The sequence below is a fragment of the Pseudophryne corroboree genome, chromosome 6, assembly GCF_028390025.1.
Source record: "Pseudophryne corroboree isolate aPseCor3 chromosome 6, aPseCor3.hap2, whole genome shotgun sequence".
In the NCBI taxonomy this organism is placed as follows: domain Eukaryota; kingdom Metazoa; phylum Chordata; class Amphibia; order Anura; family Myobatrachidae; genus Pseudophryne; species Pseudophryne corroboree.
The window spans coordinates 123324570-123347283 of record NC_086449.1 but is presented as its reverse complement, the minus strand read 5'-3'; the positions used below and the strand labels follow the sequence as shown (position 1 = coordinate 123347283).

The window sequence follows — 22714 nt, the reverse complement described above, 5'->3', positions numbered from 1 at the left end:
GAGCACTGAACCTCTGCCTGACCGCTGACCTACCCCACTGTGCAGAGCACTGGCAAGACTACACACTTCATTACAAAGGGAAGCACTGCAGGCCAGCCAGGGCCGCACCACCACTCTTCGAACACGACACTTTCACCATCATGTTCCCTCCAACGGTTACATGATGTCATAATAACTGTCTCCTCCATGCTTTGTGGATCGTCACCGCCCCCGCGGGCCAATGGTGAGCGCAGCTCCCTGACTGACGGGCTTCTCTTCCAATCAGAAGCACGAGTTGCAGCCGGAGGGCGAGGTGGGAGCACGTGGTTGTGGCGCAGTGACTTGAGTGAGCGGCGGTTAGCGGAGCGTGAGGTAATTTTGTCCATTATTTACCTTCCCCTCCTCCCCCGGCAACCGGCGCCGGTAATATAACCCAGACCCCAGTCTGTATACCGACCGGAGGATGATCCGCACTGATTGGACACTCAGCACCCCAAATCTCACCCTGATGACAGCAGACGGAGCTAGTAACCGATGGGTCCGATCACAACGGGCCTCAGTGACGTCCAGCTGCTTCTCCTCACCTCCTCCCTTCCCCCCCCCCCCCATATATTCCATCTGCCTACTATGTCCCGTAGGGCTTATCATTTGCCCCCCACTGTATACACGTGGCCTATCACCAGTCCCTGCCATGGCGTGTGCCGGTTACACTCCTCACCATGTATCCATTACTCATAGTGTCACCTCTCTTACTGACTAGACTCTTAAGCGTATGCTCTATGACACTGTATGTGTGTTTATACATACATACACCCACCACCTACTGTAGCAGTCATCTGTGTCCACATCCTGGGCAGCCCTTGCACCGACACTGCTTCATACCAGGATGCATGTAGGAGCATTACCTATTTGTTTGCATATTTCGTTCTTTTTCACCTTTTTATACCAGGGGTTGTAAACAGATCGGTTTAATTAAAATAAGAAGCTGTTAATCTTTGCTATGTTATTAATTTATAGGTTTCTTGACTGAATGTGAGCTTGCGTTACATCTGTTAAGAATAGCAAAAAGATGATGACATATCATATAGCCTGCAAACTCGGTCCTCATTACCCCACACAGTGCATGTTTTGCAGGTAACCCAGCAGGTGCACAGGTGTATTAATTACTCAGACACATTTTAAAAGGTCCGCAGGTGGAGTTAATTAATTATTTCACTTGTGATTCTGTGGGGAGACCTGTAAAACATGCACTGTGTGGGGTAATGAGGGCCGAGTTTGCAGACCTATGCTATAGCCCTATTCACTCAGTGGCCACTTCATTAGGTGCACCTGCTCCTTATTCCGATATCCAACCTGCCAGGGCTGTTGCAGGAACTCTGTGTATAAAAGTATGCAGCCGCTGTCATGGTTGCTCTGACCACAGAGTGATTGTTTGTGCCTGACAGGGTGGATTGAGTATCTCAGAAACGGCAGTTCTGGTATTAACCATCTTTAGATTTTAGAGAGGGTCACAAAACACATCCAGTGATATGCATTTAAAGGGGGGAATTGCTAAGTTAATCAGAGGAGGCCATGGCAGAATGGCCAGACTTGTTTAAGCTGACAAGAAGGTGACCGAAACTGAAATAGCCATGCATACCTCGCAACATGACCCTCTCCAGGAGGGACAGAATGGTCTGCTGCTGGACTTTCTTCTTAATTAGGATTGCCGTCACCTGTGCTGAAACACCTTTCTTATCCATTAACCTGTTCAAAACGGCAATCATACATTGGGGCAGATGTATTAACCTGGAGAAGGCATAAGGAAGTGATAAACCAGCGATAAGTGTAAGGTGATAAACACACCAGCCAGTCAGCTCCTAACTGTCAATTTGCATATTGGAGCTGATTGGCTGGTGCGTTTATCACCTTGCACTTATCACTGGTTTATCACTTCCTTATGCCTTCTCCAGGTTAATACATCTGCCCCATTAAGAGAAAAGTCGAGAAGCAGAGCATTTTGTCCCTCCTGGAGAGGGTCGTGTTGGGAGGTATGCATGCATTACAACAGTACTATGCAGAAGAGTTGTGCTCCTGTCAGCTAAGAACAGCAATGGAGGCTACATACAGCAGGCACTGGCTCATCGGCACTGGAAAGTTGAATATTAGCATTGTGATGGCTGGTATGATGAATCTTGCTGCGATATGCAGATGGTAGGGTTCATTTTTGGCATAAACTACATGAATCAAGCCTGTCTTGTGCCAACAGTTTAGGCTGCTGGTATTGTAACGTTATATGGAATGTTTTCTTGGCAAACTTTAGGTCCATTGGTAGTAATTGAACATTGTTTATATGCCATATCCTGCCTGAGTATTTATGGACAGCTATTTGTAAAGCACACAAATTTTACATAGTGAGTTACAACAATATGTAGCCCTTCACATGAATATTCTCCTGACCGAGGGCCTGATTCAGTGATGTATGTAAAAACCTTGGTGGTTCACATATACCGTATATACTACGATGCTGAAGTTAGCTTCTTATTCGGCCAGCTTCTTATTCACTTCTTATTCACTTCTTATTCGAGCTCCAGCTTCTTATTAAAAAAATTTAGTTTTGCAAGGGTTAACTAGTCTTGGGCCACAAATTTGACACCTGATATCAACAGAGGGTGGTCACTTACATATCACCCACTTGTATTTTGTTTGGCCCAACGCTGTTTTGGGCATGAAATACACTGGCAAAGTGGGCACAAACACCATTTTATAAATTGCTATTTTGAATAAGTAGCTGTAGTTTTGCAAGGGTTAACTAGTCTTGGGCCACAAATTTGACACCTGGAATCAGGAGCCTATCAATACAGGCTCTGCGCATAAAGCTTTTCTTAAATTCTGCAATGTAGTCTCTGCGGGCCTAGGGGGTAATGCAGACTGCATCACTGCAGCAGCAGCGATCGCAGTCTGAATTACTTTGTGGAGTGCGCCCTGCGCGTGCGCAATCCGGGAGCCCAGTGAGATTCTATCAGCATCTCAGGGCTTCGATCGCCTCTGCCTGATTGACATGCAGAGGCGGTCATGTGGTGGGAAGGGGCATGCCACCGGCTTTAGAACCACGGTCCGGACAACGGAGGCCTGTCTGGACCGTTGGGGGGTGGCCCGAGGCAGCTGCGTGGTGTTACACACAGACTCTGCGACCTGGGATGTGGCGAGTAGCGGACTGCCAGCGTGCAGGAGCTTCGTTTGCAGGGAGTTACTCATCAGGTACAAAATCATCGACACCGTGCAATGGTTTTGTACCTGTGCGAGGGGGATGGGGGGGGCTAGGGCCAGTCATGCAGGGCGGACCAGCCCTGTGCTGGGCATCCACCCGCATGTCAGAGTACATGATTGTAGATGTGCTACATTTAGCACATCTGTGATTAGATCTTGTCTGGGGACTGTTTCCTCAGACATTCAGTGAATGATGCTGCCCTGTGGCAAATTTGCGCATGCACCTACGCAGTGGCGGAACAAGACCATGGTGGGCCGAGGTGCAACAAAATGCGTTGCCCCAGCCCGCCCAAGATCCAAAATGTGTGTCAAAAAATAGGGCATGGTCTCATTGAAAAGGGGTGTGGGCACACAATAGTACCACCAATTCAAATTATGCCACACAGTAGTGCAACCTTATTACATTACACCGATTTACATTACATTACACTGAACAGTAGTACTCCTTATATACATTACGCTACACATTAGTGCTCCTGAAACACGTTATGCCACACAGTACTGCTTCTTATACGCATTACGCCACATAGTAGAGCTCCTTCTACACGTTGCGCTACACAGTAGTACTCCTTATACACATTACAACACACAGTAGTGCCTCTTATACATGTTACGCCACACAGTAGTATCTTAATATACGTTATACCACACAGTAGTGCTCCTGATACACGTTACTCCACCCAGTACTGCTCCTTATACATGTTACGCAACACAGTAGAGCTCCTTATACACGTTACAACACACAGTAATGGTACTTATACACTTTACGCCACACAATAGTGCTCCTTATACACGTTACGCCACACAGTGGTGCTTCTTATAGACGTTACACCACACAGTAATACCCCTTATACAGGTTAAGCCACACAGTAGAGCTCCTTATACACATTACACCACACAGTAGAGCTCCTTTTACACGTAACGCCAATATAGTAGGCACTACGGTAAAGTTTTAGGGTTAGGCTGCTGGCGGGGGGGTGGGGGGGGTGAGGCACTGGGGTGGTGGCTAGGGTTAGGCTGTGGGGAGGGGTAAAGGTTAAGGTTAGCTACTAGGGAAAGGTTTAGGGATTAGGGATAATGGGGAAAATACTCACCAGAACACTGCTGAGATATCGCAATGCAATGTGATCCAGAAAAAGGCACTGCTGTCACCGGTATAATTTACGAAACTGCTATATCACAAGGGACTGTTTGTTGACAGTTCTTTATGTCGACATAATGAATATCAATATGATAACTGTCGGCCAATTGTATCCAACTCCCACAAAAACTCAGGAGACTTCTCACTGTATAAAGATGGGACAATTCCTTTGTACAAGGATACACAAGGCCCATGGAGACAGATGCCCACACTATGCATCATGCAGCCAGCAGCAGCACATGCACCCTGGGTGACAACACATGACCCTGTGCCTGGCTGCCTTAGTGGGGTCACTCTATGCTGTGCTGTATGTTATATGTCACTGCACAGTCACCATTACTATTTGCAGAGAGACCAGCTTACTGTAACAACCCCGCCCACCACCTCCCAATCTCCGCCCCCTCAATGTAGGCTCCGCCTCTCCGAGGTCCGCGATTCTGAGTTTGCAGGATGAAATGTACAATTAGAAAAATGTATAATAAAATAAAAATAAATAAACACACAGCTGCCTGACCGCCTTTACAAGGAATGCTGCTGCACTAACTCTACAGTTTAGCCGCATGGTCACGTGATGCTCCGGCTCCGGTAGCAAAAAGAAACAGCTGGGCTGCCCGTGAATGAGAGGGGAAGATGGCCCCTTCTCCTTCTCCAGACTCCTCCACTGCATCCTCCTCCCCCTCTGGCCAGACTGCAGCTCTGCACACCAGCTCAGCCTCATTCTGTTAAGGGGAAGCGGCGGCTAGCAGCGCGCCGGCAGGTGGCATGTAATGAGTCAGTCTCACTCATTGTAGTGCCTCCGGCTGTGGGCCCCTTCATCGTGGAGGGGCCCTGCCAGTTGCACCGCTGCAAGTTCCACCCCTGAACCTACGATAATAGCCCACCAGACCAAAGAATATCCTGAGTTGCGACATATATTTTAGCTTAGGCCATGTGAAGACTGCTTCCACCTTGCTAGGTTGAGGTTTAACTTACCCTTGGCATACAATATACCCCAGATACTTTGCCTCCACAGATATGATGGCACACTTCTCCAGGTTAGCTGTGAACCCTTGTGCCTGTAGAGACTAACACTGCATCCACCTTTGGAAGGTGCGACTGGAACAAACCCACTGTGGTAGAGAAGGCTGTTGTTGCTTTGGCAGCTTCCATCAGAGGAATTTGCCAGTACCCCTTCAGTAAATCTAGCGTAGTTAGATACTGGCTTATTGCTAAGTTCATCAACCCAGGGCATAGGATAGGAATCAAACCGAGGAACTTTATTTAACTTTCTGAAGTCATTACAGAATCTCAAAGCTCCAAAAAGCTTGGGCTCTAAAAAAAAATGGGATTATTCCATTCACTGTTTGACTACTCTATGACCCCCAAGCGCCGCATCACTTCCAGTTCCCGTTTTACTGCTGCCTGTTGGGCCTCAGATATACAATATTGCCTTTGTTTTATCACCCCCCTGGGTGGAGTAACATTGTCATGCTGTATGATTTGAGTTTTCCCCAGGAGGGCAGAGAACACAACCTGGTACTGTGCTACTAAGTTTACCACTTCTTGTTTCTGGCTAGGACTCAAAGTTACTTCAGTAGGCACCTGACATTCTGGGGTTTTCATGGCCACTAAAGAGGGATGACTGGCACTTTCCAAGGCTTCAACAAATTCACATGGTAGACTTTTACCTCTTTCCTTCTACCTTCCTGCCGTACCTAGACACAAGTATCAGTACCTTGTTGCCCCTATTGAGAGTCCGGTTGACAGCAGTAACGCCATGACTGCGTTTTTGATCCTGTTGAGCTCTTGCCATATGCTTGGTCAGAAGTGGCGCAATTTGCCTTAGACAGCCATACAATTGGGACACAAACTGAACGATGTTAGGCTCTTGGGACGGGATCAGTACTAAATCCCGCAGGATGGGATCCCGGCGGTCGAAATACTGACGCCGGAATTTCGGCCACACAATCCCGACAGGGGTGGCGAGCAGAACGCAGCCCCTTGCGGGCTCGCTTTGCTCGCCACGCTGCAGGCACGGTGCTTTGCTATGCTCAGCACACTTATATTCTCCCTCTATGGGTGTCGTGGACACCCACGGTGGCAGAATATGTCGGGATTGTGCCGGTCAGGGTTCCGGCGTCGGTATTTCGACCGCCGGGATTCCGTCCGGCGGGATCTTAACCGCATCCCCTTGGGACAATTGCTGCTCCCACCCATCTTTTAATAGATCTAGTATCCCTCTGCGTGGTCTACCATAGAGGAGTTTGAAGGGTCTAAACCCCATACAGTCTCTATATAAAGTCTCTATATAAATAAAGGAGAATAATAATAATATTAATAATAATAATAAAAGAGGCTTGGGGTACCTCTCAAACTGCCAACATTAGCTAAGGTAAGAGTAGGTCCTAATCTCGCTTCTCCTGTGACACTGCCCTTTTCATCATCTGCAAAAGGGTTCTGTTAAAGCATTCAACCAAGCCGTCTGTCTGCGGGTGGTAAACCGAAATGGTAATTCTATCCACCTTTAACAGGCGACACAAATATTTCATTAATTTAGACACAAAAAGGGGTACCTTAGTCGGTCAGGACCTCTATTGGTATTCCTAGACGGGTATACAGCATCAAGAACTCCTGGACAATAGTGCTAGATTTCATGTTACATAGTGGTATGGCCTCCGGGTACCCGGTGGAGTAGTCCACCGTCACCAATATATACTGATGCCCATGATCCGATTTTTCTACTGGCCCCATCAGATCTATAAAAATTGGCTCAATAGGCATTGAAATTATAGTCAGGAAAACCAAGGTCGCCCTAAATTCTGTCTGGGGTGCATTCTTTTAGTACTCTGGGCATTCCTGACAATATTCTTTTACTGCAGCATGAATGCCTGGCCAGGAGAAACATAGCTGGATACGCTGGAGAGTTTTCCTCTCCCCTAAATGGCCACCCCATAAATGCATGTGAGCCGCCCTCAGTACCAGCTGCTCGTGTTTTCGGGGAATCAGCAACTAGTCTACCCTTTTACCTTGCAAATAAGTTACAAGGTAAAAAAAAATGTTTTTCACATAAAGTAAGGTACACCTTCAGGTGGTAAAGCAGAGTTTACCTTACCATTTACCACTACCACATTTTAAAAAGTATTAGACAAGTTGCCATCGTTATGTTGATCTCGCCTAAAGTCCTGCAAAGACACTCTTTCGCAAATGGGGGACTAATGTGTCTCAATCTCACTGGCAAGAGAGGGCTTTACAGTCATACAACCTTGGCTTCCAGTAGATCTTGGCCCCTGCGACAGCTTAACCTTTGTCTCTGCCAATGTCATGCCAGGTAACAAACTCCTGCAACAGTGGGAAGTCCTGGCCCAGGATTAGTGGATAAAGAGGTTTGGAAGCTACTGTGACTACCATTTTTACTGGTCTTACTTTGATCACCACCGGCAGGTGCACTCATGGGCATTCTTCTATGTCACCAAGTATACATAGCATCTTTACCAGAAGCACAACCTGGCCAGACCCGGGAAGAACCAGGTTAGCAGAGATGATAGACAATTCATTGCCAGTATCAACCAAGGCCCAGATATCCCAGCCTTCAATCTGTACCATCAGATGAAATGGTAGTTTCAGCTGGGGAAATAATTCCAGGCGCCATACTGAATACAGGTTGTACTGTTTTCCCTGAGCTGCAATCCACTAGCTCACCCTGCTTTAGGAAGTACCGCTGTGCATGACTGGGCTCTCTGCACTCAAAACATATGACTGGAGATGGGCTGTTTGATTTAACAATGGGGATCTGGGTATTGGGCTTAGGTACTGGCTGTAACCCTTGCTTGGCTTTATTAAAATTTCCCAGGGTCAGGTACCTCCCAATCACCACTGCTAGCTCCTCAATTGTCTGGGGGTCAGCCTGCAAAGGTCCAGTGTTTTACACCACGGTCTGATACCCGTATAGCCTGGTCTAGAGCCATCACTTCCACTGCCCACTAAGAAGAATTTTTATCTGTAACCAGGTTTTACTCAGTTTGGCCAATTATGCCAGTTTGACCACTGGATGCTCAGATGGGTTCAGCTGCAACTCATAATATTCTTGGGCTTTGTTGGGACCCGTCACCCCAATCCTGCTGAGTATAGCTTCCTTCAAGCAAAGATAAGAGCTGACTTCAGACAACTTTAACGCAACATAGGCTCTCTATGACTCCCCTGTGCGATAAGGAGCTAATCTAACCCTTGATTTCTGGTATCAAATATGTCGCCCAAGACTAGTTAACCCTTGCAAAACTACAGCTACATATTCAAAATGGTAAATTATAATATGGTGGTTGTGCCTACTTTCCCAGCGTATTTCATTCACAAATCAATGTTGGGCCAAGCAGAATACAAGTGGGTGATATGTAAGTGACCACATTCTGTTGATTGCAGGTCTCACAATTGTGTCCCAAGACTAGTTAACTCTTGCAAAACTACAGCTACTTATTCAAAATGGTAAAATATGGTGTGTGGGCACACTTTGCCAGTGTATTTCATGCCCAAAACAGCGTTGGGCCAAGCAAAATACAAGTGGGTCATATGTAAGTGACCACGCTTTGTTGATTTCAGGTGTCAAATTTGTGGCCCAAGACTAATTAACCCTTGCAAAACTACAGCTACTTATTCAAAATGGCAATTTATAAAATGGTGTGTGTGCCCACTTTGCCAGTGTATTTCATGCCCAAAACAGCGTTGGGCCAGGCAAAATACAAGTGGGTCACATGCAAGTGACCACTCTCTGTTGATTTCAGGGGTCAAATTTGTGGCCCAAGACTGGTTAACCCTTGCAAAACTACAGCTACTGATTCAAAATGGAAAATATGGTGTGTGTGCCCACTTTGCCAGTGTATTTCATGCCCAAAACAGCGTTGGGCCAGGCAAAATACAAGTGGGTCACATGCAAGTGACCACTCTCTGTTGATTTCAGGGGTCAAATTTGTGGCCCAAGACTAGTTAACCCTTGCAAAACTACAGCTACTTATTCAAAATGGCAAAATATGGTGTGTGTGCCCACTTTGCCAGTGTATTTCATGCCCAAGTTGGGCCAGGCAAAATACAAGTGGGTCACATGCAAGTGACCACTCTGTTGATTTCAGGGGTCAAATTTGTGGCCCAAGACTAGTTAACCCTTGCAAAACTACAGCTACTTATTCAAAATAGCAAAACATGGTGTGTGTGCCCACTTTGCCAGTGTATTTCATGCCCAAAACAGCGTTGGGCCAAGCAAAATACAAGTGGGTCACATGCAAGTGACCACTCTCTGTTGATTTCAGGGGTCATATTTGTGGCCCAAGACTAGTTAACCCTTGCAAAACTACAGCTACTTATTCAAAATGGCAATTTATAAAATGGTGTTTGTGCCCACTTTGCCAGTGTATTTCATGCCCAAAACAGCGTTAGGCCAAGCAAAATACAAGTGGGTCATATGCAAGTGACCACCCTCTGTTGATTTCAGGTGTCAAATTTGTGGCCCAAGACTAGTTAACCCTTGCAAAACTACAGCTACTTATTCAAAATGGCAAAATATGGTGTGTGCCCACTTTGCCAGTGTATTTCATAGCCAAAACAGCGTTGGGCCAAGCAAAATACAAGTGGGTCATATGTAACTGACCACCCTCTGTTGATTTCAGGTGTCAAATTTGTGGCCCAAGACTGGTTAACCCTTGCAAAACTACAGCTACTTATTCAAAATGGAAAATATGGTGTGTGTGCCCACTTTGCCAGTGTATTTCATAGCCAAAACAGCGTTGGGCCAGGCAAAATACAAGTGGGTCACATGCAAGTGACCACTCTGTTGATTTCAGGGGTCAAATTTGTGGCCCAAGACTAGTTAACCCTTGCAAAACTACAGCTACTTATTCAAAATGGCAATTTATAAAATGGTGTTTGTGCCCACTTTGCCAGTGTATTTCATGCCCAAAACAGTGTTGGGCCAGGCAAAATACAAGTGGGTAATATGCAAGTGACCACTCTCTGTTGATTTCAGCGGTCAAATTTGTGGCCCAAGACTAGTTAACCCTTGCAAAACTACAGCTACTTATTCAAAATGGCAATTTATAAAATGGTGTCTGTGCCCACTTTGCCAGTGTATTTCATGCCCAAAACAGCATTGGGCCAAGCAAAATACAAGTGGGTCATATGTAAGTGACCACCCTCTGTTGATTTCAGGTGTCAAATTTGTGGCCCAAGACTGGTTAACCCTTGCAAAACTACAGCTACTTATTCAAAATAGCAAAACATGGTGTATGTGCCCACTTTGCCAGTGTATTTCATGCCCAAAACAGCGTTGGGCCAAGCAAAATACAAGTGGGTCATATGTAACTGACCACCCTCTGTTGATTTCAGGTGTCAAATTTGTGGCCCAAGACTGGTTAACCCTTGCAAAACTACAGCTACTTATTCAAAATAGCAAAACATGGTGTTTGTGCCCACTTTGCCAGTGTATTTCATGCCCAAAACAGCGTTGGGCCAAGCAAAATACAAGTGGGTCATATGCAAGTGACCACTCTCTGTTGATTTCAGGGGTCAAATTTGTGGCCCAAGACTGGTTAACCCTTGCAAAACTACAGCTACTTATTCAAAATAGCAAAACATGGTGTGTGTGCCCACTTTGCCAGTGTATTTCATGCCCAAAACAGCGTTGGGCCAAGCAAAATACAAGTGGGTCATATGTAACTGACCACCCTCTGTTGATATCAGGTGTCAAATTTGTGGCCCAAGACTGGTTAACCCTTGCAAAACTACAGCTACTTATTCAAAATGGAAAATATTGTGTGTGTGCCCACTTTGCCAGTGTATTTCATGCCCAAAACAGCGTTGGGCCAGGCAAAATACAAGTGGGTCACATGCAAGTGACCACTCTCTGTTGATTTCAGGGGTCAAATTTGTGGCCCAAGACTAGTTAACCCTTGCAAAACTACAGCTGCTTATTCAAAATGGCAATTTATAAAATGGTGTTTGTGCCCACTTTGCCAGTGTATTTCATGCCCAAAACAGCGTTGGGCCAAGCAAAATACAAGTGGGTCATATGTAACTGACCACCCTCTGTTGATTTCAGGTGTCAAATTTGTGGCCCAAGACTGGTTAACGCTTGCAAAACTACAGCTACTTATTCAAAATAGCAAAACATGGTGTTTGTGCCCACTTTGCCAGTGTATTTCATGCCCAAAACAGCGTTGGGCCAAGCAAAATACAAGTGGGTCATATGCAAGTGACCACTCTCTGTTGATTTCAGGGGTCAAATTTGTGGCCCAAGACTAGTAAACCCTTGCAAAACTACAGCTACTTATTCAAAATAGCAAAACATGGTGTGTGTGCCCACTTTGCCAGTGTATTTCATGCCCAAAACAGCGTTGGGCCAAGCAAAATACAAGTGGGTCATATGTAACTGACCACCCTCTGTTGATTTCAGGTGTCAAATTTGTGGCCCAAGACTAGTTAACCCTTGCAAAACTACAGCTACTTATTCAAAATGGAAAATATGGTGTGTGTGCCCACTTTGCCAGTGTATTTCATGCCCAAAACAGTGTTGGGCCAGGCAAAATACAAGTGGGTCATATGCAAGTGACCACTCTCTGTTGATTCCAGGGGTCAAATTTGTGGCCCAAGACTAGTTAACCCTTGCAAAACTACAGCTACTTATTCAAAATAGCAAAACATGGTGTGTGTGCCCACTTTGCCAGTGTATTTCATGCCCAAAACAGCATTGGGCCAAGCAAAATACAAGTGGGTCATATGTAACTGACCACCCTCTGTTGATTTCAGGTGTCAAATTTGTGGCCCAAGACTGGTTAACCCTTGCAAAACTACAGCTACTTATTCAAAATGGAAAATATTGTGTGTGTGCCCACTTTGCCAGTGTATTTCATGCCCAAAACAGCGTTGGGCCAGGCAAAATAAAAGTGGGTCACATGCAAGTGACCACTCTCTGTTGATTTCAGGGGTCAAATTTGTGGCCCAAGACTAGTTAACCCTTGCAAAACTACAGCTACTTATTCAAAATAGCAATTTATAAAATGGTGTTTGTGCCCACTTTGCCAGTGTATTTCATGCCCAAAACAGCGTTGGGCCAAGCAAAATACAAGTGGGTCATATGTAAGTGACCACCCTCTGTTGATTTCAGGGGTAAAATTTGTGGCCCAAGACTGGTTAACCCTTGCAAAACTACAGCTACTTATTCAAAATGGAAAATATGGTGTGTGTGCCCACTTTGCCAGTGTATTTCATGCCCAAAACAGTGTTGGGCCTGGCAAAATACAAGTGGGTCATATGCAAGGGACCCTACTCTGTTGATTTCAGGTGTCAAATTTGTGACAGAAGACTCATTAACCCTTGCGAAACTGAATGATCTGAATAATAAGCTGGAGTTCGACTAAGAAGTGAATAAGAAGCTGGAGCTTGAATAAGAAGTGAATAAGAAGCTGGCCGAATAAGAAGCTAACTTCAGCCTCGTGTATATACTCTAGTATAAGCTGACTTTTTCAGCACTTTTTTCTCTAACGTCCTAAGTGGATGCTGGGACTCCGTAAGAACCATGGGGAATAGCGGCTCCGCAGGAGACTGGGCACAACTATAAAGAAAGCTTTAGACTACTGGTGTGCACTGGCTCCTCCCACTATGAACCGCCTCCAGACTTCAGTTAGAATCTTGTGCCCGGCTGAGCTGGATGCACACTAGGGGCTCTCCTGAGCTCCTAAAAAGAAAGTATATTTTAGGTTTTTTATTTTACAGTGAGATCTGCTGGCAACAGACTCACTGCAGCGAGGGACTAAGGGGAGAAGAAGCGAACCTACCTAACTGGTGGTAGCTTGGGCTTCTTAGGCTACTGGACACCATTAGCTCCAGAGGGATCGACCGCAGGTCCCGACCTTGGTGCTCGTTCCCGGAGCCGCGCCGCCGGCCCCCTTTACAGAGCCAGAAGCAAGAAGTGTTCCGGAAAATCGGCGGCAGAAGACTTCTGTCTTCAACAAGGTAGCGCACAGCACTGCAGCTGTGCGCCCATTGCTCCTCATGCACACCTCACACTCCGGTCACTGATGGGTGCAGGGCGCTGGGGGGGGGGGGGAAGGGGCGGGCGCCCGCCCTGAGGGCAATATAAGACACCTTGGCTGGCAAATCTACACCATATATAGTCAGGAAGGTAAAAATACCCCTGCCAGAATTCCAGAAAAGGCGGGAGAAGTCCGCCGGAAAAGGGGCGGGGCCATCTCCCTCAGCACACTGGCGCCATTTTTCCCTCACAGCTCCGCTGGAAGGACGCTCCCTGGCTCTCCCCTGCAGTTGTCAAGCTACACAAGGGTAAAAAAGAGAGGGGGGGCACTAAATTTAGGCGCAGTTTATATAAAATAAGCAGCTATAAGGGAAAACACTCATTTATAGTGGGATCCCTGTGTTATATAGCGCTCTGGTGTGTGCTGGCATACTCTCTCTCTGTCTCCCCAAAGGGCTTTGTGGGGTCCGGTCCTCTGTCAGAGCATTCCCTGTGTGTTTGCGGTGTGTCGGTACGGCTGTGTCGACATGTTTGATGAGGAGGCTTATGTGGAGGCGGAGCAGATGCCTATAAATGTGATGTCACCCCCTGCGGGGTCGACACCTGAGTGGATGGTGCTGTGGAAGGAATTACGCGACAGTGTCGGCTCCTTGCATAAAAGGTTTGACGACATACCAAATGTGGGATAGCCGGCTTCTCAGCCTGTGCCTGTCCAGGCGTCTCAAAAGCCATCAGGGGCTCTAAAACGCCCGCTACCTCAGATGGCAGACACAGATGTCGACACGGATACTGACTCCAGTGTCGACGACGATGAGACTAATGTAACTTCCAGTAGGGCCACACGTTACATGATTGAGGCAATGAAAAATGTGTTGCACATTTCTGTTGTTACTCCCGGTACCACAAAAAAGGGTATTATGTTTGGAGAGAAAAAACTACCAGTAGCTTTTCCTCCATCTGAGGAGTTAAATGAAGTGTGTGAAGAAGCGTGGGCTTCCCCTGATAAGAAACTGGTAATTTCTAAGAGGTTACTAATGGCGTACCCTTTCCCGCCAGAGGATAGGGCACGTTGGGAAACATCCCCTAGGGTGGATAAAGCGCTCACACGCTTGTCAAAGAAGGTGGCACTACCGTCTCCGGATACGGCCGCCCTGAAGGTATCTGCTGATAGAAAGCAGGAGGCTATCCTGAAGTCTATATATACACACACAGGTGTTATACTGAGACCAGCTATTGCTTCAGCATGGATGTGCAGTGCTGCAGCTGCATGGTCAGATTCCCTGTCGGAAAATATTGATACGCTAGACAGGGACACTATATTGCTAACCGTAGAGCATATTAAAGACGCACTTTTATACATGAGGGATGCACAGAGGGATATTTGCCGGCTGGCATCTAAAATTAGTGCAATGTCCATTTCTGCCAGGAGAGGCTTATGGACTCGGCAGTGGACAGGAGATGCAGATTCCAAAAGGCACATGGAAGTTCTGCCTTATAAGGGTGAGAAGTTGTTCGGGGATGGTCTTTCGGACCTCGTTTCCACAGCAACAGCTGGGAAGTCTACATTTTTACCCCATGTTCCCTCACAGCCAAAGAAAGCACCGTATTATCAGGTACAGTCCTTTCGGCCCAATAGGGGCAAGCGGGTTAAGGGCGCGTCCTTTCTGCCCAGAGGCAGAGGTAGGGGGAAAAAGCTGCAGCATACAGCCAGTTCCCAGGAGCAAAAGTCCTCCCCCGCTTCCTCCAAGTCCACCGCATGACGCTGGGGCTCCACAGGCGGAGCCAGGTACGGTGGGGGCCCATCTCAAATATTTCAGCAATCAGTGGGCTCGCTCACGGGTGGATCCCTGGATCTTTCAAGTAGTATCTCAGGGGTACAAGCTGGAATTCGTGTCGTCTCCCCACCGCCGTTTCCTCAAATCTGCCTTACCAACCACTCCCTCAGGCAGGGAGGCAGTGTTACAGGCAATTCACAAGCTATATTCACAACAGGTGATAGTGAAGGTGCCCCTACTTCAACAAGGACGGGGTTACTATTCCACAATGTTTGTGGTACCGAAACCGGACTGTTCGGTGAGACCCATTTTAAATTTGAAATCCTTGAACACATATATAAAAAAATTTAAGTTCAAGATGGAATCGCTCAGGGCGGTTATTGCAAGCCTGGACGAGGGGGATTACATGGTATCACTGGACATCAAGGATACTTACCTGCATGTCCCCATTTACCATCCTCACCAGGAGTACCTCAGATTTGTGGTACAGGATTGTCATTACCAATTCCAGACGTTGCCGTTCGGTCTATCCACGGCTCCGAGGGTCTTTACCAAGGTAATGGCCGAAATGATGATACTCCTTCGAAAGAAGGGAGTTTTAATTATCCCGTACTTGGACGATCTCCTGATAAAGGCGAGGTCCAGGGAGCAGTTGTTGGTCGGGGTAGCACTATCTCGGGAGGTGCTACAACAGCACGGCTGGATTCTAAATATTCCAAAGTCACAGCTGGTCCCTACGACACGTCTACTGTTCCTGGGGATGGTTCTGGACACAGAACAGAAAAAAGTGTTTCACCCGGAGGAGAAGGCCAAGGAGCTGTCATCTCTAGTCAGAGGCCTCCTAAAACCAAAACAGGTGTCGGTGCATCACTGCACGCGGATCCTGGGAAAGATGGTAGCTTCCTACGAAGCAATTCCATTCGGCAGGTTCCATGCAAGAACCTTTCAGTGGGACCTGTTGGACAAGTGGTCCGGATCGCATCTTCAGATGCATCGGCTGATAACCCTGTCTCCAAGGACAAGGGTGTCTCTGCTGTGGTGGCTGCAGAGTGCTCATCTTCAAGAGGGCCGCAGATTCGGCATACAGGACTGGGTCCTGGTGACCACGGATGCCAGCCTTCGAGGCTGGGGGGCAGTCACACAGGGAAGAAACTTCCAAGGACTATGGTCAAGTCAGGAGACTTCCCTGCACATAAATATTCTGGAACTAAGGGCCATTTACAATGCCCTAAGTCAGGCAAAACCCCTGCTTCAAAACCAGCCGGTACTGATCCAGTCAGACAACATCACGGCGGTCGCCCATGTAAACCGACAGGGCGGCACGAGAAGCAGGACGGCGATGGCAGAAGCCACAAGGATTCTCCGATGGGCGGAAAATCACGTGTTAGCACTGTCAGCAGTGTTCATTCCGGGAGTGGACAACTGGGAAGCAGACTTCCTCAGCAGGCACGACCTCCACCCGGGAGAGTGGGGACTTCATCCAGAAGTCTTCCAAATTATTGTAAACCGTTGGGAAAGGCCACAGGTGGACATGATGGCGTCCCGCCTCAACAAGAAGCTAGAAAAGTATTGCGCCAGGTCAAGAGACCCGCAGGCGATAGCTGTGGACGCTCTGGTAACACCGTGGGTGTACCAGTCGGTGTATGTGTTCCCTTCTCTGCCTCTCTTACCCAGGGTAATGAGAATAATAAGGAGGAGAGGAGTAAGAACTATACTCATTGTTCCGAGTTGGCCAAGAAGAGCTTGGTACCCAGAACTCCAAGAAATGATCTCAGAGGACCCATGGCCTCTGCCGCTCAGACAGGACCTGCTGCAGCAGGGGTCCTGTCTGTTCCAAGACGTACCGCGGCTGCGTTTGACGGCATGGCGGTTGAACGCCGGATCCTGAAAAGGGCATTCCGGAGGAAGTTATCCCTACGCTATTTAAAGCTAGGAAAGAAGTGAACGCAAACCATTATCACCGCATGTGGCGGAAATATGTTGCGTGCTGTGAGGCCAGGAAGGCCCCAAAGGAGGAATTTCAGCTAGGTCAATTTCTGCACTTCCTACAGTCAGAGGTGACTATGGGCCTAAAATTGGGTTCCATTAAGGTCCAGATTTCTGCTCTATTGATTTTCTTCCAAAATAGAACTGGCTTCACTGCCTGAAGTTCAGACTTTTGTTAAGGGAGTGCTGCATAGTCAGCCCCCGTTTGTGCCTCAAGTGGCACCGTGGGATCTCAACGTGGTGTTGGATTTCCTGAAGTCGCATTGGGTTGAGCCACTTAAATCCGTGGAGCTACAATACCTCACGTGGAAAGTGGTCATGCTGTGGGCCTTGGCGTCGGCCAGGCGTGTATCAGAATTGGCGGCTTTGTCATACAAAAGCCCTTATCTGTATTTTATATGGATAAGGCGGAATTGAAGACTCGTTCCCAATTCCTTCCAAAGGTGGTATCAGTTTTTCATGTGAACCAACCTATTGTGGTGCCTGCGGCTACTTGGGACTTGGAGGATTCCAAGTTACTGGACGTAGTCAGGGCCCTGAAAAGTATATGTTTCCAGGACGGCTGGAGTCAGGAAAACTGACTCGCTATTTATCCTGTATGCACCCAACAAGCTGGGTGCTCCTGCTTCTAAACAGACTATTGCTCGCTGGATCTGTAGCACGATTCAACTTGCACATTCTGCGGCTGGACTGCCGCGCCCTAAATCTGTAAAAGCCCATTCCACGAGGAAAGTGGGCTCTTCTTGGGCGGCTGCCCGAGGGGTCTCGGCTTTACAATTTTGCCGAGGTGTTACTTGGGCGGGTTCAAACACTTTTGCAAGAGTCTACAAGTTTGATACCCTGGCTGAGGAGGACCTAGAGTTTGCTCATTCGGTGCTGCAGAGTCATCCGCACTCTCCCGCCCGTTTGGGAGCTTTGGTATAATCCCCATGGTCCTTACGGAGTCCCAGCATCCACTTAGGACGTCAGAGAAAATAAAATTTTACTCACCGGTAAATCTATTTCTCGTAGTCCGTAGTGGATGCTGGGCGCCCATCCCAAGTGCGGATTGTCTGCAATACTTGTATATAGTTATTGCCTAACTAAAGGGTTATTTTTGAGCCATCTGTTGAGAGGCTCCGTTATATTTCATACTGTTAACTGGGTATAGTATCACGAGTTATACGGTGTGATTGGTGTGGCTGGTATGAGTCTTACCCGGGATTCAAAATCCTTCCTTATTGTGTCAGCTCTTCCGGGCACAGTATCCTAACTGAGGTCTGGAGGAGGGTCTTAGTGGGAGGAGCCAGTGCACACCAGGTAGTCCTAAAGCTTTCTTTAGTTGTGCCCAGTCTCCTGCGGAGCCGCTATTCCCCATGGTCCTTACGGAGTCCCAGCATCCACTACGGACTACGAGAAATAGATTTACCGGTGAGTAAAATCTTATTTCTCTAACGTCCTAAGTGGATGCTGGGGACTCCGTCAGGACCATGGGGATTAGCGGCTCCGCAGGAGACAGGGCACAATAATAAAAGCTTTAGGATCAGGTGGTGTGCACTGGCTCCTCCCCCTATGACCCTCCTCCAAGCCTCAGTTAGATTTTTGTGCCCGGCCGAGAAGGGTGCAATCTAGGTGGCTCTCCTGAGCTGCTTAGAATAAAAGTTTAAGTTAGGTTTTTTATTTTCAGTGAGTCCTGCTGGCAACAGGCTCACTGCTACGATGGACTTAGGGGAGAGAAGTAAACTCACCTGCGTGCAGGATGGATTTGCTTCTTAGGCTACTGCACACCATTAGCTCCAGAGGGAGTCGGAACACAGGTCTCACCCTGGGGTTCGTCCCGGAGCCGTGCCGCCGACCCCCCTTGCAGATGCCGAAGTTGAAGAGGTCCAGAGGTCCAGAAACAGGCGGCAGAAGACTTTCAGTCTTCATAAGGTAGCGCACAGCACTGCAGCTGTGCGCCATTGTTGTCAGCACACTTCATACCAGCGGTCACTGAGGGTGCAGGGCGCTGGGGGGGGCGCCCTGGGCAGCAATGTATTATACCTTTTTTATGGCTAAAATACATCACATATAGCCCTTGAGGCTATATGGATGTATTTAACCCCTGCCAGATCTCACAAACTCCGGGAGAAGAGCCCGCCGTTTTAGGGGGCGGGGCCTATTCTCCTCAGCACACGGCGCCATTTTCCTGCTCAGCTCTGCTGTGAGGAAGGCTCCCAGGCTCTCCCCTGCACTGCACTACAGAAACAGGGTTAAAACAGAGAGGGGGGGCACTTATTTGGCGATATGATTACATATGTGAAAATGCTATAAGGGAAAACACTTGTATAAGGGGTTGTCCCTGTATAATTATAGCGTTTTTGGTGTGTGCTGGCAAACTCTCCCTCTGTCTCCCCAAAGGGCTAGTGGGGTCCTGTCCTCTATCAGAGCATTCCCTGTGTGTGTGCTGTGTGTCGGTACGTGTGTGTCGACATGTAGGAGGACGATGTTGGTGAGGAGGCGGAGCAAATTGCCTGTATTGGTGATGTCACTCTCTAGGGAGTCGACACCGGAATGGATGGCTTATTTAGGAATTACGTGATAATGTCAACACGATGCAAGGTCGGTTGACAACATGAGACGGCCGGCAAACAAATTAGTACCTGTCCAGGCGTCTCAGACACCGTCAGGGGCTTGTAAAAACGCCCATTTACCTCAGTTGGTCGACACAGACACGGACACTGACTTCAGTGTCGACGGTGAAGAAACAAACGTATTTTCCTTTAGGGCCACACGTTACATGTTAAGGGCAATGAAGGAGGTGTTACATATTTCTGATACTACAAGTACCACAAATAAGGGTATTATGTAGGGTGGGAATAATCTACTTGTAGTTTTTCCTGAATCAGATAAATTAAAGTGTGTGATGATACGTGGGTTTCCTCCGATAGAAAATTATTGGAGGTATACCCTTTCCCGCCAGAAGTGAGGGCGAGTTGGGAAACACACCTTAGGGTGGATAAGGCGCTCACACGCTTATAAAAACAAGTGGCGTTACCGTCTCCAGATACGGCCGCCCTCAAAGAGCCAGCTGATAGGAAGCTGAAAAATATCCTAAAAAGTATATACACACATACTGGTGTTATACTACGACCAGCAATCGCCTCAGCCTGGATGTGCAGCGCTGGGGGGGCTTGGTCGGATTTCCTGACTGAAAATATTGATACCCTTGACAGGAACAATATTTTATTGACTATAGAGCATTTTAAGGATGCATTTCTATATATGCGAGATGCACAGAGGGATATTTGCATTCTGGCATCAAGAGTAGATGTGATGTCCATATCTGCCAGATGATGTTTATAGACACGACAGTGGTCAAGGGATGCAGATTCCAGACGGCACATGGAAGTATTGCCGTATAAAGGGGCGGTCCATCGGACCTGGTGGCCATGGCAACAGCTGGAAAATCCACTTTTGTTACCCCAAGTCACATCTCAGCAGAAAAGGACACAGTCTTTTCAGTCTCAGTCCTTTCGTACCCATAAAGGCAGGCGGGCAAAAGGCCAGTCATATCTGCCCAGGGTTAGAGGAAAGGGAAGAAGACTGCAGCAGGCAGCCCATTCCCAGGAACAGAAGTCCTCCACAGCTTCTGCCAAGTCCGCAGCATGACGCTGGGGCCATACAAGCGGACTCAGGTGCGGTGGGGGGTCATCTCAAGAGTTTCAGCACGCAGTGGGCTCACTCGCAAGTGGACTCCTGGATCCTACACGTAGTATCCCAGGTGTACATTGGAAATTCGAGACGTCTTCCCCTCACAAGTTCCTGAAGTCTGCTTTACCAACGTCTCCCTCCGACAGGGAGGCAGTATTGGGAAAAAAATTCACAGGCTGTATTCCCAGCAGGTGATAATCAAAGTACCCCTCCTACAACAAGGGAAGGGGTATTATTCCACACTATATTGTGGTACTGAAGCCAAACGGCTCGGTGAGATCTAAAAGATTTGAACAATTACATACAAGGGTTCAAATCAAGATGGAGTCACTCAGAGCAGTGATAGCGAACCAGGACGATATGGTGTCACTGGATATCAGGGACGCTTACCTACATGTCCAAATTTTGCCCTTCTCACCAAGGGTATCTCAGGTTCGTGGTACAGAACTGTCACTATCAGTTCAGACGCTGCCGTTTGGATTGTCCACGGCACCCCGGGTCTTTACCATGGTAATGGCCGAAATGATGATTTTTCCTAAAAGAAATATGGACGCTTTCCTGATAAGGGCAAGGTCCAGAGAACAGTTGGCGGTCGGAGTAGCACTATCTCAAGTAGTTCTACGACAGCACGAGTGGATTCTAAAAATTCCAAAAATCGCAGCTTTTTCCGACGACACGTCTAATGTTCCTAGGAATGATTCTGGACACAGTCCAGAAAAGGATGTTTTCTCCCGGAGAAGAAGGCCAGGGAGTTATCCGAGCTAGTCAGGAACCTCCTAAAACCAGGAAAAGTATCAGTGCATCATTGCACAAGGGTCCTGTGAAAAATGGTGGTTTCTTACAAAGCGATCCCAGTCGGTAGATTTCACGCAAGAACCTTTCAGTGGAATCTGCTGGGAAAATGGTCCGGATCGCATCTTCAGATGCATCAGCGGATAACCCTGTCTCCAAGGACAAGGGTGTTTTCTTCTGCGGTGGCTGCAGAGTGCTCATCTATGAAAGGGCCGCAGATTCGACATTCAGGACTGGGTCCTGGTGACCACGGATGCCAGCCTGAGTGGCTGGGGAGCAGTCACACAAGGAAAAAATTTCCAGGGAGTGTGATCAAGTCTGGAGACTTCTCTCCACATAAATATACTGGAGCTAAGGGCACTTTACAAGGCTCTAAGCTTAGCAAGACCTCTGCTTCAAGGTCAGCCGGTATTGATCCAGTGGGACAACATCACGGCAGTCGCCCACGTAAACAGACAGGGCGGCACATGAAGCAGGAGGGAAATGGCAGAAACTGCAAGGATTCTTCGCTGGGCGAAAAATCATGTGATAACACTCTCAGCAGTGTTAATTCCGGGAGTGGAAAACTGGGAAGCAGACTTCCTCAGCAGGCATAACCTCCACCCGGGAGAGTGGGGACTTCAGCGGGAAGTCTTCCACATGATTGTAAACCGTTGGGAAAAACCAAAGGTGGACATGATGGCGTCCCGCCTGAACAAAAAACTAGACAAATATTGCGCCAGGTCAAGGGACCCTCAGGCAATATCGGTGGACGCTCTGGTAACACTGTGGGTGTACCAGTCAGGGTATGTGTTCCCTCCTATGCATCTCATACCAAAAGTACTGAGAATCATAAGAAGGAGATGAGTAAGAACGATACTCGTGGTTCCGGATGGGTCAGGAAGGACTTGGTACCCGGAACTTCAAGAGATGCTCACGGAAGAACCGTGGCCTCTACCTTTAAGAAAGGACCTGCTCCAGCAGGGGCCTTGTCTGTTCCAAGACTTACTGCGGCTGCGTTTGACGGCATGGCAGTTGAACGCCGGATCCTGAAAGGGCATTCCAGATGAAGTCATCCCTACCCTGGTCGAAGCCAGGAAGGATGTAACCGAAAAACATTTTCACCGCATTTGGCGAAAATATGTTGCG

General features: G+C 47.8%; 1 protein-coding gene across 3 annotated transcripts in view; it reads left to right on the top strand.

The window, feature by feature from the left end:
- The window catches only part of PIWIL2 (piwi like RNA-mediated gene silencing 2), a 1076777-nt gene continuing 1054063 nt past the window's right edge, over nucleotides 1–22714 (top strand). Inside the window, exon 1 of one of the 3 annotated variants that reach the window (XM_063931805.1) lies at nucleotides 1–351. Coding sequence is in view for 1 of the 3 variants with exons in the window: in XM_063931803.1 (XP_063787873.1) it covers nucleotides 699–871 (173 nt within the window). In the remaining 2 variants the exon portion in view is untranslated. Of the gene's footprint in view, nucleotides 352–376; nucleotides 872–1934; nucleotides 2010–22714 lie in introns of those variants that run through there. The other 2 variants (XM_063931803.1, XM_063931806.1) reach the window with 2 other exon arrangements.